Source organism: Hyaena hyaena, unplaced genomic scaffold, assembly GCF_003009895.1.
Source record: "Hyaena hyaena isolate Hyena2069 unplaced genomic scaffold, ASM300989v1 scaffold_183, whole genome shotgun sequence".
Taxonomy (NCBI): domain Eukaryota; kingdom Metazoa; phylum Chordata; class Mammalia; order Carnivora; family Hyaenidae; genus Hyaena; species Hyaena hyaena.
In genome coordinates this window covers 1469702-1487882 of record NW_024080815.1, presented here as the reverse complement: position 1 = coordinate 1487882, position 18181 = coordinate 1469702, and the positions used below count along the sequence as shown (strand labels likewise).

The 18181-nt window shown below is 33.7% G+C and overlaps 1 protein-coding gene across 4 annotated transcripts in view; it reads left to right on the top strand.

The window, feature by feature from the left end:
* Positions 1–18181, top strand: part of USP47 (ubiquitin specific peptidase 47) — a 114157-nt gene that overhangs the window by 77601 nt on the left and 18375 nt on the right. For all 4 annotated transcript variants that reach the window (XM_039240911.1, XM_039240909.1, XM_039240912.1 and 1 more), the window contains 10 exons: positions 1792–1887; positions 1971–2123; positions 4703–4870; positions 6715–6846; positions 7396–7472; positions 8042–8097; positions 10254–10366; positions 11082–11186; positions 13147–13354; positions 16314–16429. In XM_039240911.1, coding sequence (XP_039096842.1) covers positions 1792–1887; positions 1971–2123; positions 4703–4870; positions 6715–6846; positions 7396–7472; positions 8042–8097; positions 10254–10366; positions 11082–11186; positions 13147–13354; positions 16314–16429 — 1224 coding nt within the window. The remainder of the gene's footprint in view (positions 1–1791; positions 1888–1970; positions 2124–4702; positions 4871–6714; positions 6847–7395; positions 7473–8041; positions 8098–10253; positions 10367–11081; positions 11187–13146; positions 13355–16313; positions 16430–18181) is intronic.

The window sequence follows — 18181 nt, the reverse complement described above, 5'->3', positions numbered from 1 at the left end:
CGGGCTCTGTGCTGACAGCCAGCTCAGAGCCTGGAGCCTGTTTCAGTCTGTGACTCCCTCTCTCTCTCTGACCCTCCCCTGCTCACGCTCTCTCTCCTAGAAATAAATAAAACATTAAAAAAAAAAAAAAAGTCATATAGGATCATTAAGAGGAAAATCATGATATGTAAAGCTGCTCTCTCAAATGCTTCAGACAAATACATAATGTGTGTAGAGGTGAGAGAATGACAAAGCAAGGGTAGCAGAATATTAAAAGTTGGTGAATCTGAATAAAATTATAGAAGTTTTCTGTTCGTTAAATTTTCTGAGTTTTAACTTCAAAAGCAAGCAAACAACAACAAACAAAAACCAGAAGCAGATAGCTCTACCTATGAACTGTAACCAGAGACCAGTCCACACAGTTTAGTGAAGTAGAACTTGAGTTACATAATTTTCTCCCCCCACCTTTTTGGTTAAGGTATTGAGTGTTTTACATTTCACTTTCAATTTGGAACACTTGACTACTTTGATATCAGTCCGTGCTAAGGTATATATATATATGATTTCTCTTAAAGCTTTTTGTGTTATACATTTTTGCAGGATTTGCCTTTTTCATGCTTAAAATGTGTTTGAAAGAAAAAAAATCATTCTGACGGTGTCCTTTTCTGTGAAATGCTTGTTCATGTGGAAAAACATCCACTATTTGGTTCTCCTCCCCCCTTTCCCCACCCTGTCACTTCCTTGTGTTCTGAGAACAGAATAGGAGATGGATGAGGTTAAAGGCATTTTGAGTATCTTTTCATATTTTTGATCTTATTCCAAAATGAGTTCTACCAAACAATATGTGGATAGTAGTTCTATAAGTATTGCCAGCTCTTTCACATTTTGCCAGTTCAAGCTCCTTTATTTATCATTTGAGGAATAACATGTTCTGAATCAAAAGAAAAATATTTGAAGATATTTTGTCCTAATGATACAGTTTCTTTATATGAGGCAAATATAGTTAGCAGTTCTGATCAGACCATGTGTGAAGAGATCACAACAAATGAAATTTGAGATGATGCAGTCCAATGATAAATGTTGTATTAACTAAAATTTATTTTTTATTGTGAAAAATCAGTGATTAAAAATTAAAAATCTTATGCCCACTGATTCTTCACCAATATTTATATTAAGTTTCTTCTTCTGTCTTAAGGCTGTATGGAGAGAAGAGAATCACGAGAATCCAGGAGCTCTCATAATTTTCTGGTGGAGCAGTATCTGACATGCAGGGAAAGTTGTCTGGTGATTTTCAATCGTTAGTGCAGTGGTGAATTACTGAATGATGCTAAATGTAGTGATAAATGATGGTATTAGGGTTTTTTTTTTAAATGTAGGGATAGTGTGAATTCTTCAGAGTTCTCTGTTTACTGTACAGTTTTGAATGTCTCCTTTTACAGGAAGATTGCAGTGATGTATGTAACTATCGTTCTTTTCGAGTTTTTAATCTACACACAGGATTTTATTAGATTGTTTAGCCACATTCCACAATGTAAAGCCAGCAAAAATAGGTAGAAATGACTAACTGCAATGTACAGTACTAGGAAAGACAGATTTCATGCAGAATGAAAGCAATTGTTTTGTCACTGAGTTTTTATAGTATTATATTGCTGTTGATCATTTTTTTTCCCTTTTTGCATTTTGAGTTCCTAGTTTTCTAGCCATCCTACTTCTAAGTGTTTTGGTAATTGCCAAGTTTTTATGTTCAGGGCTTTATCATTAACATTATAATATTTTTAAGTAATTATAAAACAGTTTTTTCCTTCTTATTAGGAAGAAGCATTGCATGCATTTATTCAGCCAGAGATCCTGGATGGCCCAAATCAATATTTTTGTGAACGTTGTAAGAAGAAGTGTGATGCCCGAAAGGTAGATGCCATGTAGAAATTAATACTAAATTATCTGAGATTATATTCAATATTCAATAGGTCCCTTTTTTTTTTTTTTTTTAGGGTCTTCGGTTTTTGCATTTCCCTTATCTGCTGACCTTACAGTTGAAAAGGTTTGATTTTGATTATACAACCATGCACAGGATTAAATTGAATGATCGGATGACATTTCCTGAGGAGCTAGATATGAGTACATTTATTGATGTTGAAGATGAGGTAAAATATTTATTACATTTATTTGTTAAAAAAATAGTAATCCATTTTAGTTGGTCATGTGTTTGATTAAAGGAGCTATTTGAGGTAGCAACACTGGTGTTGTTTAGGCTTGTCTTGGTAGAAGGTTTTCATTTCTTTCCATATTTTGTAATGGCAAGTTATATAAAAAGATCTAGATTTGTATACTTTTTTTGTTTACCATAAATTATATGTCACATAATCTTGTTTGATCAGAATAACTTATGATATTCTTTGAAAAGACAAAAAGATTCCAAACTCTGGAACTCTGTCTTTAATTTGAGCGATGATCTTATGTTTTATAACTTTCTTAGCAAAAGACACTTATCTAGAGATGGGCTGCCCTATGTTTCTGGTACATAATAAACACAGCAATTATGTAAGTAAAATGAGCAAATTGGGCAGTATGTCCTTTATTACTTATATTTGTTTTAGTGTCTTTTTCAAGGATTAAGGTTTCTGGGTTATTCTCAGTTAAAGTTTGCCACCTCTGAAATAGACTAGGTTAGAAAGCTAGAAAATAAGGGTATTTTGTCTGTTTTCCTTTTTTAATTAGGTTTTTTTTTTGTAGTCAGAACTTTATTTAAATAGTTTGAAGAATAGAACTTTGAAGGACACAGGTAAAGCTTATCAATTCTTCTACTCATTGACTCCCTCTAAATTCTATGATTCCCCTAACCTTATTCAGTAAAAGATTCTTAATATCCCACTCTATTCTTTTGAAAACTTCTGATTTCATTATGGGAAATATTTATAGTCATTTGACATAATCCTTAGTGATAAATATTTATTTCAAAACTACCATGAATCATTTTTTTCTGATTGGAACTTATCACTCTAGTTATAAAAATACGATATCCCAAAAGCACAAAAGTGATTTTAAACATTCATGAAGTTTTAGTTAATGCTCTTAAGTATTAAGAGATGATGTGGTATAGAAGAGCAGCTTTTCTGAGCCTCACTTTCTTTGTCTGTAAAATAAGGGCAATATTTACTCTTTATAGCTTTCATAAAAAGACTGCTTTAGATAAAGTAGATGTTCATTGAATGATACCTATGACCAGGTAACATTTTGAAAGGTTTAGTTTAAAATGGTATTTCAAACACTTATGCTCAAGCTAGGAAATCTATTCCAGGTATACCAAAGTTTCAAAATAGACAAAGTCTTTACAGGAGTCCTACACAGAGATTAGTATTGGCTCAGTTTTCTGTATAGACCTAATATATTCTTGTAAAAGGAAATCTTCTACAACTAAAGAAAACCTAAATCTAGTTTGACAGGAACTTTTAGTATGTTCTAGGTCCATATCTTGGGAGAAGAGATGTTCTGGCCTAAAGGAACATCAGGAATGATCTCTGGACTCCGTGTAGAGTTCTAGAGTTGGTTTTTATTTAAACTTTACTGTCTCAAGGGGTGAAGACTGTATGTTAGATGCAGTCCCCACAACAAAGTTCTTGGCAAAAAGTTGGTGCTTATTATTATGTATTGCTTGGTTAATTTCAGAACTCCTATATAACATATCTAGAGCCTACATCTCACAGAAGAATTCTCAAACTATTTAAACAGAAACATTTTTAGATATGCATATAAAATATCTAAGGAAAAGGGGGCAAGGAGTTGTTTGGGGATTTCTAGGAAGTAGATTCCTTCAAAGTAAGTTTGCATGAAAGGGATTTAAAAATCATAAAAGCATGAAAAAGTGTGATTTTTTTTGTTGTTATATTTCTACCTCCTGTATGCTAGAATGTAAAGTTCTTGAGGATAGATTCAATGTTGTTTTTCTTTTTAATGGTGTCTAATACCTAGCCCAGGGATAAATAAAACTTAACTTTTTGTCCAAGAAAAGAGGTGATATTGTTTTGGGATTTGAGAACAAAGGCTCATTTTGGCATTTAGGTTCACAGCTTTTACAGAGTTTAGTGAAAGAAATGGTAATTTACATTGTTACTTTGCAACTATAAGCATAAATGGGATTTAATTAGAATTCTGAATCACTGATTCATTGTATTTGAATTTTAAGGACATTAATAGAAATGTTTTTAAAATATGCTTTTCTTAAAAGTTAGCAATTCATCACTAATACACATAATTCCCAGTGCTCATCATAACAAGTGCCGTCCTTAATACCCATCACCATTCAGCCCATTTCCCAACCACCTTCCTCACATCAACACTCAGACACTTAACCAACTAGGAGTCACCTAGGGACTCCTAGATGTCATTCTTTTTGATAGCTGAGTAATAGTCCATTGTGTGTGTATGTGTATCACATCTTCACATATATATCATACGTATATGTCATGATATATATGTATATATTTATAAATCTCCTTTATCAATTCATCAGTCGATGGACATTTGGCTCTAAAATACACTTTTTTTTGTTTAATTCTATTTAAGGACTCTCTAAGATAAGATAAATTTACTTAAAATAAATATTTTGATTAATAATATCTGAAGTTATGTGAAAAAGTTAGCAGCAAGTAGATAAAAGGCTTAACTGAGTATATGTTTTTCCTTTATTTAACTTGTAATTGTAAGATAATTATGTTTTATTAAGAAATCCCCTCAGACCGAAAGTTGCACTGACAGCGGGGCAGAAAATGAAGGCAGTTGTCACAGCGATCAGATGAGCAATGATTTTTCGAATGATGATGGTGTTGATGAAGGGATCTGCCTTGAAAGTAATAGTGGAACTGAAAAGATTTCAAAACCTGGACTTGAAAAGGTACCTTTTATAGTTTGTGAGTTTTAGTTGAAAGAGAAAGTAAAATGATTTCTGAGCTGCTATATAATTCTGTAGCGGTTATGACAAATAAATTCTCCTTAGGAGAAGTAATTTTTGAAAAGTAAGACTTTTTTAAAGCTTTTATTTTTTTTAATGTATGTATGTGATCATAATTAAACTTTAGGAAAAAACTTAGAGGCAAAAGTATGAATTTTGGGGGGCTGATCTGTAGCTACGTAAGTAAGCTAGGTGGTGGTATGGAAAAGGAAACCATTTCTGCCTTAAAAGTTATACCAAGCCTCTAAATCTTTATATAAGTGTTTTCTCATATAGCAGAATGAAAGTATTTGACTACATCCATTCATTTTAAAATTCTGACTCTGAAACTCCTTACGAAATAGTTAATAATAGAACTGATCTTTCTGAGGTAGGGGAAAACCAAAGCCTTCAGCCTCTCTCGCCTCCCCATCATAGCCCTTAAGGCACTTTTAAAAAAATGATATAGTTTTTTAATATATGGAGATATATGTGTTTATATATGTATAGTTTTATATATGGATTATAATTTGACAACTACTGTATTTGATAATCTCTGTTATAGAATCTTTTATGTCATGGTATCAATGATTTTTAAGATGTTATCAAACCATTTCTTTCATATTCATATAATCTGCTTTATTGAGGAGAGAATTATAGGTCAGTTGTCTTGAGCATGTATAAATTGTGAATGAATAGCCTGAAGACTGATCAGTATTTCAACTCTTCCAAGTCATATTAAATACAGAGTTATTAAGGCAGTATTTAAGAATGGAATTTCTCTTGCATTATTGCAACCACCATCATCATTTGCCTTTTAAAATTATCTGTTTCAGGGCAGATAGATGTACATGAATTTCTATGTGATGAATAATGTAGTGGATACATTATAACTTAGTGTAAAGAACATTGCATTCAAGCAAGGGTTGGCAACTGTGGCTCAAAGGCCAAATCTAATTCTCTGCCTGTTTTTCTACATAACCAGTTACATCTGTCTTTATTTTTCCCCCTTGTCTTACTGCTGTAAGTAGGATTTCTTACAGTGTTGAATAGGAGTGGTGAGATAGGGCGTTCTTGCCTTAATCTCAGGAGGAAAGTGTTCAGTTTCTCATCATTAAGTATGATGTTGGTTCTAGGTTTTTTGTAGGTGTGCTTTATTAAGCTAATGAGGTTTCCCTCATCCTAATTTCTTAAGCATTTTTGTCATGAATGAGTTTTGGATTTCAGGAAATGCTTTTTCTGAGTCAGTTGATAGGATCATGTAATGTTTCTAATTTAGCCTGTATTATATAGATTGATCTTCTGACATTGAACCATCTTTGCATACTTGAGGATGTCAAATCAGTAGATCACTGTATCACAGATATTACATAAATACATTAGAAAATGTTCTAATTCATTTTAATGCTCAGCTCTTTTTGCAAAGGAAATAGAATAATCTTATTGAATAAAAACATTATTTGGGATTTCTTGATCTTGACTGTGCATACCAGAATAGTCTTGTAATTAGAACTGCTTCTGAAATTTCAGATTATTGTTTTATTTTTACAAAAATAACATTATATTTCAGATATGCATAGTTACAGAGATTATAACATAATTAAAATGTGAAGGAATACACTGAATGAAACTCTGATATATAAAATTATGTGATGACTTGCCATTTTAGTTATCTTAGAGGAAAGTGTGCCTACAGTAAATATCTAGGACAACTCTAATATTTTACTCTGTATTAATAGGGAATGAGAAATACACAAAGAAGGGAAATTCTTTCTCTTCTCTGAGGTACTTTTATTTTTTCCCCTTAGAATTCCTTGATCTATGAGCTCTTCTCCGTTATGGTTCATTCAGGAAGTGCTGCTGGTGGTCATTATTATGCTTGTATAAAGTCATTCAGTGATGAACAGTGGTACAGCTTCAATGATCAGCATGTCAGCAGGGTAAGGACGTTTTTTTTTTCTTTCATTTATTTATTTTAAGGGAGAAAGAGTGCATGTGTGCACATGTAAGCCAGAGGAGCAGAGAGAGGAAGAGAGAGAATCCCAAGCACTGTCAGTGCAGAGCCTAACATGGGGCACAATCTCACGAACCGTGAGATCATGACCTGAGCTAAAATCAAGAGTCAGATGCTTAACCGCCTGAGCCACTCAAGCACCCCAAGGAGGGTGTGTTCAAGATTATTCTTAAAGACAAGAGTAGAGCTGTTTCTAATCAACAGTAGAGTTTATTTGTTTTGTTTGGGGCTTGCTAAGTGTTTCCAGAGACAGACTCCCTTTTTTTTTTTTTTTTTGTCTTGAGCCTTCATATGGGCTACCTGTTGAGCACTAGAACTAACTGGCTGGTAGGAGCCAATCATTCTGATCAAATTTTGTGAATTGGCCATTGTATGGTCCATTTTAACTCTGAGATTAAAATTGGCTTACTTGTTGACATAAAGGTAATGATGTTCTAGATTTTAGAAAAAAGTAAATAGTGTGACAACTTTTTAGATAACCCAAGAGGACATTAAGAAAACTCATGGTGGATCTTCAGGAAGCAGAGGATATTACTCAAGTGCTTTTGCAAGGTAAATACTTCCTGATTTGTACTGTTTATAAATTAGAGTTAACTATAGCTTCTCAGCATTTTTTTTACCATTAAAGAAATTTAACCCAGGGGTCAGCAAACTATAACCCATGGACCAAACCCTTCCTGCCTCTAGGTTTTGGAAATAAAGTTTTTATTGAGATGTCACTATACTCCTTTGTTTAATTAAGTATTGTGTGTTGATCTTATCCCCTTAATAACAGAGTTCAATAACTTCAATATGGCCGAGAAATGCTGAATCCTGGCTTAACTGTAGTAGTGGCTCTAGGACACAGGTTTTGTTTATTTATTTATTTTTTTGAAGACTTAACTGTGTAACCAAGAGGAGATGTGGAATCTTCTTATAAGCCTGTCAGGAAAAGCAAAGTAGATTCTCCTTTTTTTTTTTTTCTAGAATGTTTTAAGTTTGAACCTGTCTTTGAACACTTACATGGTTTTCTAATTGTTTGAAACAAAGAAAAACTATTAAAACAGATTATTTGATACTGGGAAATGGAATCTTTGCAATCTACTTTTTGTTGACATTAATCTTTTTTATATTTCTACTAGCTCCACAAATGCTTATATGCTGATATATAGATTGAAGGATCCAGCACGAAATGCAAGTATGTTAACATGTAGTTATTGGATTTTAATCTGTACTAATTTCTTTTGTAAGTTTGGCAAACCCAGATAACTACTTTTAAAGGATACGATGATTGTTTTATTATGCCTAGAAAAATTAATTGCAAAGACTGTTATGAGATAATACCAACTGGTGAAAACACTTGGAAAAACTTGAACTGTTTTTTAATACACTAAGAGATAAAACTTACTCTGCATTAAAAAAGTGGAATATTTATTTGCATTAGATAGTGCTCAGTGATGATAACCCTCAGACTTGTGTAGCAGTCCTGACTCGCCATCTAGATGGCCTAGAGCAAGTTATTTAACTTTTCTAAATCTTACTTTCCACACCTGTAAACTGGGGATGATCATAGTATTTTATAGGATTGTAATGAGAAATTAAACAAGATAACATTTTTTTAGCATTTAGCATCATGTCTTGTACATAGTAATAACTCAAATTTAGCTATGATTGCTTTTTTTTGGTATAAGCCTTTGGAGTATTTTATTATCAAAATGCTTTGGATGGAGAGCCTTAAAAAAGTCAACTTCTGACTTACCACTCTAGAAAGTTCCTGAAAGCTAAAGTTAAATATCTTCGCTTATTTTCTTAAAAATCAAATAAAGTTTTATTTTATTTTATAAATAAAAGCAAATAAAGCAAAAAAAGCAAATAAAGTTTTATTATATTTTAATTGTATTGAGAGTCCCCAAAATAATCCTGTATACAAAGTATGTGGGTTTGTCTTTTATCTTTTTTATTATTACCTTAAAATACTTCAGTTCCCCTTTTTTCTTAATGCTGACTCTGATTGAAGCAGTATTGCGAATAACTAGGTGTGTTTGTGTGTACATGTAGATATATACATATGTGATATGTTGGCTCACCTTCTTTTCATAATTACTATCATCTTTGACCTTGATTTTTATTTGTTTAGAAACTACTGTACTGTAAAATCTGTTTTAGGGTAGTGTATGTTTTTGTTTACATTTTTGTAACCCTCATTAGATTGTGAATTCAGTTGGTACAAGGCTTAGGACATAATTTGTCTTTATACTAATGATAATCCAGAGTCTAGAGTCTGTCATATAATGGCTGTTCAATAATTTACTGTAGAATTAATGGGGGGGGGGAGGAAATTATGAAAAGAAGTCATTTTAGAACAGAGATTTCAGAGGAGAGTAATCATTCTAACTTTACAGATAAAGGAATGATACCCCAAAGATTAACTTGTCCAAGATCATAGCTACCTGGAGGCAGAGCCAGGATTTTAGTTCTTGTGTCCTCTGTGGCACCCAACATTCCAGATATTTCCATTAGGGCAATAACTCAGGTTTCCTTTATCTACTACAAAAATGTAGTTTTGTGATGAAACACTAGAGGGCGCTTTATGTATGCTATGGAATATTTTTACAATGTAGCGAGTTCATTTCTAGAAATAGTTGATTTTTACCTTCCACAGGGATTTTATTTTATATATACATACATATATAAAAATTGTTCTCCCTATTTATAATGTCTGATAATCATTGGATTTATTAAATAGTGTCATATTCTCATATTGTCACTTTTAATACTTCGAGTTACATATAAAAATCTGTGGATAGAAAATAGCTAAAAGATTGCTTTGAGAACAAAGGAAAGATGAGTGTACTAGTGAATAATAACAACAAATAGCATTTGTAATATCAGCAGCAGCAACATTTATTACATTTTACTATATCCCAGGTAAATACTCTGTGGGGTAGATGTATTAATAAGCTCAAGAAACCAAGGCCTGGAGAAGTAAACTTGCCCAAGGTCACACAATTTGATGGTGATAATGAAATTAGAAGTTATTTTATTTCAAAGTTTCAGAGAGACTTTTTCATTGTAAGTTTTAATCTGCATGCCAGAGTTTCTGAGAGCCAAGAGATACTATGGATGAAATGTATGGTTTTTTAAAATATATGAGACCTAACCATGTGCCATTATCAATTACCTCTTCACTCTTGTGTGGAAGAAGCTGATGTTCTAAGTTGAGAGATTGATGTAACTGAGATCTGTTTTGAAGAAAGCTCTCAGAAATATACTGTGGGAACATAATAGAGCAAAATTAAGTAAAGGAAGCTCAATTTCCAATGACTCTGTCTTACCCTGTTTTTATTACAATAGAATTTCTAGAAGTAGATGAATATCCAGAACATATCAAAAACTTGGTGCAGAGGGAGAGAGAATTGGAAGAACAAGAAAAAAGGCAACGAGAAATTGAGCGCAATACATGCAAGGTTAGATTTCATAAGTTTACTTTTAATTAAAATGTACTTTTGAAGTTTGCTTAACTGTAATTCTCATAACACATTCATTAGACTGATTCTGTAGACAGTTATACTATGATGATCATTAAGCAGTGCAACAAACTCTTATTATTGAAGTAAGATCTCATTTTTATGCATTAATAAGCATTAATGTGTGATAATACTCAGTGCTGTTAAGGTTACAGTGACATAAGCATTGTCACATTCTGCTACAAAAATAATAAAGTGGTAAAAACCTTATCACATAGAAATTGAATAGAATTTATCAATAGCCTTAAGCAGATTCATCTTGTTTTATATAATTCTCTTATGGAAATATCTCTTAAAGAGATATCACAGATGCTATAAAAATTTTGACCACCAAAACATTTATCACAGTATTTTCCAAACTAGGGAACAACTTAAAACAACCTGAATATATGTCAGTAAGAGAATGATTACTTAAATTATGATACATGGTTATAAAGAAACATGCAGTTGTTAAAATTAATGTTTTTGAATTCTTATAAGATGAAACATAGTCACTTTGCATTGTTGAGAAAAATAGACACGGGAGAGAATGGTCTCAGTTATATATATTTTAAATTATAATATTTTGACTATTAGGAAACAAATACTATCTACAAAAGAATTACATTTTGATTCATGACTTGCTGAGGTGATGTCAATGTTTTACATTTTCTAGATAAAATTATTCTGTTTGCATCCTGTGAAACAAGTAATGATGGAAAATAAATTGGAGGTTCATAAGGATAAGACATTAAAGGAAGCAGTAGAAATGGCTTATAAGGTATGTTTAATTACACTGTTGACATTTAATTATTGATATCTTAGATAACAGTATTAATATATTTTCCAAAAGTTTTTATTATGGTCAATAGTAATATAAGCACTTGCAGTAAATTTGATAGTCTATTTACATCATTTCTCTCTCAGTGGGTGTGGCTTATACATCTTTGGAACATACTCAGTTGAGTTGGAGAGATTTCTCACCCTGAAAGCCAATTCAGTTTTATAGAACAAGAATTAGAATTAGAAACAAAAATATTTATTCTTTTTCATTCATTTAACAGATATGTATGGAGAGCCTTTCACAAGTTGCAAATATTTTATTGTTTAGATGCTGTAAAGTAAATCAGTAATATATTGAGATTATTTCTCCTGAGATGTTAACCATGAGAAACAGACAGCTATACAAAAAGTTGGGGGGAATATTTTAGTAGAGGTAACAACATGTATAAAAACTGAGATGAGGTTGTGGCTGGCGTGATCAAAAAACTGAGAAAAGGGACATTGTATTTAGATTGTCTTGAATGAGAAGAGAGTAGCAAAAAATCAAATTAGAGACTTTGTACAAATAGTAGATTGCAATGTATTCTGAGAATAATAGAAAGCTATTAGTGTGTTTTAAAAAGCAGATAGAAAGGGAACCATTCTTTAACCAGATTATTCTACATGGTTGTCTGTAATACTTGATAAATTAAATATTTTTTGTCCTTTGCATATAAATATGAATATCATTGAACTGAAAGTAAAGTCATTAGTTAGAGAAAAAAATACATGCTACATTACAGTATTCTGGTTTTGCTCACATTTGCATTTCCAGTACATTTTCCCTGGTGTGCAGGAGAATCAAAATTTGGATGAGTTATGTGGATGAGTAAATGAATGAACAGAGACAATAAAATGGATAGATAGCTCTGGATATACCTCATTAAAAGTAAAAATCCTTTAAACACAGTGGTGGACTCTTAAGTACCATCTTTGCAAAACAGTAGTGAAACCAAATGAAACTAAAATAGAGAAAACATCTTAACTAAACAGTTTTACAATCTGTAATAGCAGTAACAGTATTTTACATTCCAGTAGTTTTTAATGCAGGATGGCAAAAAGAAGGTTGTCTTAAAAATTGGAAGTAAAAGTTCTTAAATATAAAGAGTCAAACAGACAAAAGAGAGAAATAAACCAGTCTTATGTACCAGAAAGAGAGCTCCATCTTTTGGGAGGGTGGGGGGTAAATAGAGGTCGGTGGGGACAGCAAAGCTTACTATTTTTGTTGAAGGTCCTGGTCACAAACCTTAAAGTAAGTACGAAATATTTTGAAGTAATCCTTTCCGTCTCCAGGTGGTTCATTTTTTGCTTAAGAGATGTTGCATCCAGAGTATGCCATCTACCAGTAACATGGGCCAGAGGGAGATTTTATGACAGAAATCCTGTGCCCTGAGCTGTAGATCTCTGGAGGCTCATATGGAAGGGGAGCTGCAAGATGGCTCATGGGAGACACGGAAGCTGTGGCCTCTGTGGTGGCTCTGCAAGGCGTGCTGTTCCCCTGTGCTTAGCAAGCTGTTTAAACCCAAACGTGTCATCACCAGTTCTTCTTCAGATTGGATTAATGCAGTAGAAGCTGCATATTCTCTTGGTTCTCCTCTTGGTTCCAGTGTAGTGATTATAGTGCAAGAGCTTATAATACATTGATTTTGAGTCCATCTAAAGTTTAGAGTGTTAACTTTTAAAACCAGGAATGTCTTTAAAATTTGTTGGCACATAAGTGGTATGATTTAGGGGATAATGAAATAATGGTAATTAAAAATAGCATTGAAGTAATGCCTTTAACTTAGATGTCTTTGAGCTTTGATGCATATCATAAATATATGAATTGTATTATTTGTTAAGCCTATTGGTGGTGCAGTAACACATCAGACTTAACTATGTGTGTATTTATTTTTTTCTTGGGCCTTTCTTTCTTTTAGATGATGGACTTAGAAGAGGTCCTACCCATGGATTGCTGTCGCCTTGTAAAATATGATGAGTTTCACGATTACCTGGAACGATCGTATGAAGGAGAGGAAGACACCCCAATGGGACTTCTGCTAGGAGGGGTCAAGTCAACGTACATGTTCGATCTCCTGTTGGAGACGAGAAAGCCTGACCAAGTTTTTCAGTCTTATAAACCTGGAGGTAAAGAATTCTACGGCTATACCGGACTTAACATTTTCACAAGAAGGTTTTTAAATAGAGATGAGCCGAGGCGCCTGGGTGGCTCAGTTGGTTAAGTGTCCGACTTCGACTCATGTCATGTTTTCGGAGTTTGTGCGTTTGAGCCCCACATCGGTCTCAGTACTGATAGCTCAGAGCATGGAGCCTATTTCATATTCTGTCTCCCTCTCTCTCTGCCTCTCCCCTGTTCATTCTCTGTCTCTCTGTCTCTCAAAAATAAATAAATGTTTAAAAAATTAAAAAAAAATATAAATGAGTTTAATTTTATTTATTTTTTTTTTATGTTCTTAAAGTGTGGAATAATTCTGATAGGTTAGTAAGTAGCAACAAGCTTAGAATTAAGTTCTAGATTACTTTCAAAGAGGTATACACAAAATTTAAAAACATTAGCTTGTAGCCTTCAGTGGGAGTTTTCAGTGCTGAATCATCCTCCTTTCTCTCTCCTCTTCCCCCTCTGTATTTATAGAGAAGACCCAAGTCCAAAAGAAGTTTATTCTCATCAACTCTCAGAAGTAGAGTCTGATTTTTCAGGGTTTCCTTGAAGAGGTGCTTTCATAACACATTGCTGCCAACACTTTTTATTTTTCTCCATCTTCTCCATTTTGCAGGTCCCAGGAACTTCAACTTTTTTTTGTCTTTGTTAAATCTATCACATTCCTCAGTGTCTTGAAGTTTTTTGTTTGTTTGAGACTTATCTGGAAAGCAAAACACTACATTCCCAGCTTTAACCAGAGTAGTCCCTAAAGACAGTTACATGTCCAAAGTTTTCTGGTAATCACTCTATGTGAACTGTAATAAACAGAGGAAAATAAAAATGTTTAAATAATTTTAGAGAATTTTACTATTGTCATGACCCTAAATTCCTTCTATCAGTTGTTAAAATTCAGACTTAGGTTCTTTACTTTTTTTTTTCTAAAAATTGAACTCACAAAACCTTCTTCTAGGGGCGCCTGCCTGGGTGGCTCAGTCGGTTAAGCGTCCTACTTTTGATTTCAGCTCAGGTCATGATCTCATGGTTCATAAGTTTGAGCCCTTCATCAGGCTCCATGCTGATGGCAAGCCTGCTTAGCATTCTCTTTCCCTCTCTCTGCCCCTCCCCTGCTCATGCGTGTGCATCCATGCTCTTCTTTTTCTCTCTCAAAAAAACCTAAAAACCGAAAATAAGAAACCTTCCTCTGTTCTTTCATATTCTATTCCTCTGCAGATCCTATAAACCTCTCTTTTTTTTCCTTCTTTAACCAAGGCTCCTCTTTCCAAAGTAGATTAAGTAAGATACTCTTTTAAGGGCTCCATCAGTCAGGCTTTGTTCTGCTTGTAAAGAATTCTTATGAAGCATTTTCTTGCAGATTATTTTTGGGCTAAATAGCAAAAATTATGATTAAAGTATAACACGAGTCAGCAATAAAACCACTTTTTAAAAAGAGAACTTTAGGGGCACCTGGGTGACTCAGTTGGGTAAGCATCTGACTTTAGCTCAGGTCATGATCTTGCAGTTCATGGGTTCAAGCCCCATCTCAGACTCTGTGCTGTCAGCTCGGAGTCTGGAGCCTGCTTCAGTTTCTGTGTCTCCCCCCCTCTCTCTGCTTATCCCCTGCTCTTACTCTGTCTCTCTCTCAAAAGTAAACGTGAAAAGAGAGAACTCTAAATGTGAGTGTGGGTTGTAAAACTTGCAGCTAACATTCTCTTTATTCATTAATAATGACTTCAGCATTTAGATTAGGAACTTAGGGAAAAAACTGATGATTTATGTATACTTCATAAAGGAAAGTAAAGCATTTAAGCCAGAAAATAACTGTTTGAAGATTATTTGCTTTTCTGGTGACTAAAAGTTTAGATATATATAATCTGAAAGCAGAAGAGGAGAAGATAGTATTAAATTGTAATATGAAGAATTTAAGTGAAAAAAAAAAACAACAACCACCTTGTAAACCAAAGCATTTTTTTGTCAAATTTTCTGTAGAATGTAGAGAATATTATTTGGAGCAAAAGAGGTCTTTGATTATGCACAAGATCTTGAGTGGTATAATACAAGTTGATCAAAAGCAAGTAGGCCTGCCGAGGTCCCCTTTAGAATTTGTTTTGCATTCTCTAGTAATTTAATATTGTGGTTTGGGTCTGTATTTTGCAACTTTATATATGTTTTTTTTTTTTTTTAAGTTCATTTATTTATTTTGAGTGAGAGAGAGAGAATGAGTACACAAGCAGGGGAGGGGCAGAGAATGAGAATCAGAATCCCAGGCAGGCTCTGTGCCATCAGTGCAGAGCACAGTACAGGGTTTGAACTCACTAACTGAGATCATGACCTGAGCTGAGATCAAGAGTCAGAAGCTTTAACTGACTGAGCCACCCAGGAGCTTTCTTAATGTGCTTGATAAATTTGACAGTGTGTTATGTTTTAGAAGGAAACAAACCATGAATTTTTCAAAAATCACATTTTGAATGTTGTCATTGTTTTTAAAGAGACCTAGGAGAACTTTTTTATTAGGCTCATTTCCATTTCTTTGTCGATGTTTGTAATATGATAAATTGTGAAGAAGTTTATCATGTATTATATACATATATAACATTGTTATGTCTACTGTCTTAATAGAAAACTGTTACCTTGCCATATATTGACAACATGTTAAGAATGCAGTGCTCAAGGGGCGCCTGGGTGGCTTAGTCGGTTAAGCGTCCGACTTTCGCTTAGGTCATGATCTCGCGGTTCGTGGGTTCGAGCCCCGCGTCGGGCTCTGTGCTGACTGCCAGCTCAGAGCCTGGAGCCTGTTTCAGAGTNTGCTGTCTCTCTCTCTCTCTCCTAGAAATAAATAAAACATTAAAAAAAAAAAAAAAAAAAGAATGCAGTGCTCATGTGAAATATGCTTTTTAAAATAACATCCACTTATGTTTTTGTGTTTTTCAAATATTTTTTGTTTTTCAGAAGTGATGGTGAAAGTTCATGTTGTTGATCTTAAGGCAGAATCTGTAGCTGCTCCTGTCACTGTTCGCGCTTACTTAAATCAAACGGTCACAGAGTTCAAACAGCTTATTTCAAAGGTAAGTTTTGAAATTGGTCAGTGAATATTTTTGAGTGCTTGTTCTGTACAAAGCATTGTGTGACAGTTTTGAATGTCGGAGGCAAGTACAGTTAGGAAAAAAAGCACACTTCAAGTGGATGACACCAAGTGACCAAAGTATGGAGGCCAGGAAGTGTGAGGCAAGTGCACATGGTAATGGCATATGTGTTTGGCCCGACGTCCATAAAGTACATGCCTAGAAGTAGAAGTCAGTTTATTTCATAGGGAGTTTTTAAGTAGTAAATACAAAAGCATAGGCTCTGTTTGATGTGGGCGATGGAAAGTGCGTTATTTGTTTGTTTTCCAGTAGGAAGTGTGTTATGTGTTTGTTTTCCAGTGGTATGATGAGAGCTCTACTGTAGAATGGCAAGTTCCTGGACAGAGGGGGAGTCAGGAACGTAGATGAGAAGACTGTCGAAATCGTGCAGGTGAAGGCAGAGGACTAGAAAGGAAATAAGGGGTAGATTATAAGAATGACTATATACATAGAATCTACAGGACTTGGGATTGGTTGGACTAAGGCAAGAAAGAGTGCAGATGAACTGAGGAGTTTTAAACTTGGGTAGCCACAAAGTTAGTGATCTAGTAATAGAAATGGAAGAGTATGGTAGAGGAGCAGATTTGACAGGCAAGGTGTGAGTTAAATACTGGCCATATTCGGTGAGTGAGTGATAAACAGCATAGACTCATTCAGAATTTATGAGCTGGAAAAATATGATGAAAACATTCAAATTTCCTTGGACAAAAAGCTAGTCTACTCCAGAGAAATGATTATACTATTATTCTATAGAACATTGAGCACACAAACATAGGTGAAAATTTTCAGGGTTCTTAAGCCCTAGGTTCAGATGCCTTGCTGTAGTGGAAATTGTTCACTAATAGCAAGTGAGAAGTTGATCCACTTTCCAGTCATTTCTCTATGGCAATATTGTCTTTGAGCTCATCTAGGTTGTTTTAAATGCCTATTTTAATAGGGTTTTTGTGAATGTTAATGGAATAAATAAATGGTCTGTGGGGAAAAAATTGTGAAGTATTACGTAAAAGTTGGGTTTTAATTATCATTGCGTTATAAAAACAATAATGACCTCTAACACTTCTGCCAAAGTAATAGATAATTCGAGGAGATAAATCATGTTTTGGAGTTAGATTTTACAATTACTTGCTCTTAGAAAGACTACATTAGTGTACTTGCTCCTTATTACAGTTTAATTTAGAGTATGAGTACTGAGGTAGAATACAAAAGAAACACATGACCTTGCCTTCCCTGAAGAAGTTAATAATTTTATTGGGGGAAAATACTATCTGTAGAGAATAAAGGCAGTCACAGCCAAGGAAGGTAGCTGTTAAAGTCTAACTAGACCGCCTAAGAATTAGTTATCATTAGTTGTGTTGAAAACAAATCATGTTTTTTTTAATGTAAATTTTGATCATCTCTTGTGAAATTCCTAAAATGATACCTCAAATTAAGGACATGTAATTTTAGAGTAACTTTAAACTTAATCTATTAATTTAGTCTCATTTTAGGCAGAAGATAAATGATTTTGTAAAAGTATTAATAACTCTTTGTAGAATACAAAAGAACCCATCAAAAGTTCAAGAGTTAAACAGTTACTAGTTTGACATCTGCTCTCAGAGAATCAGTTATTCAATTTCTTTGGAGCCACATCACCTCATTTACTTTGCAAGTGTGAGAGGAATAGAATTTTTAGTGAGAAATCATTACCTTTAAAAT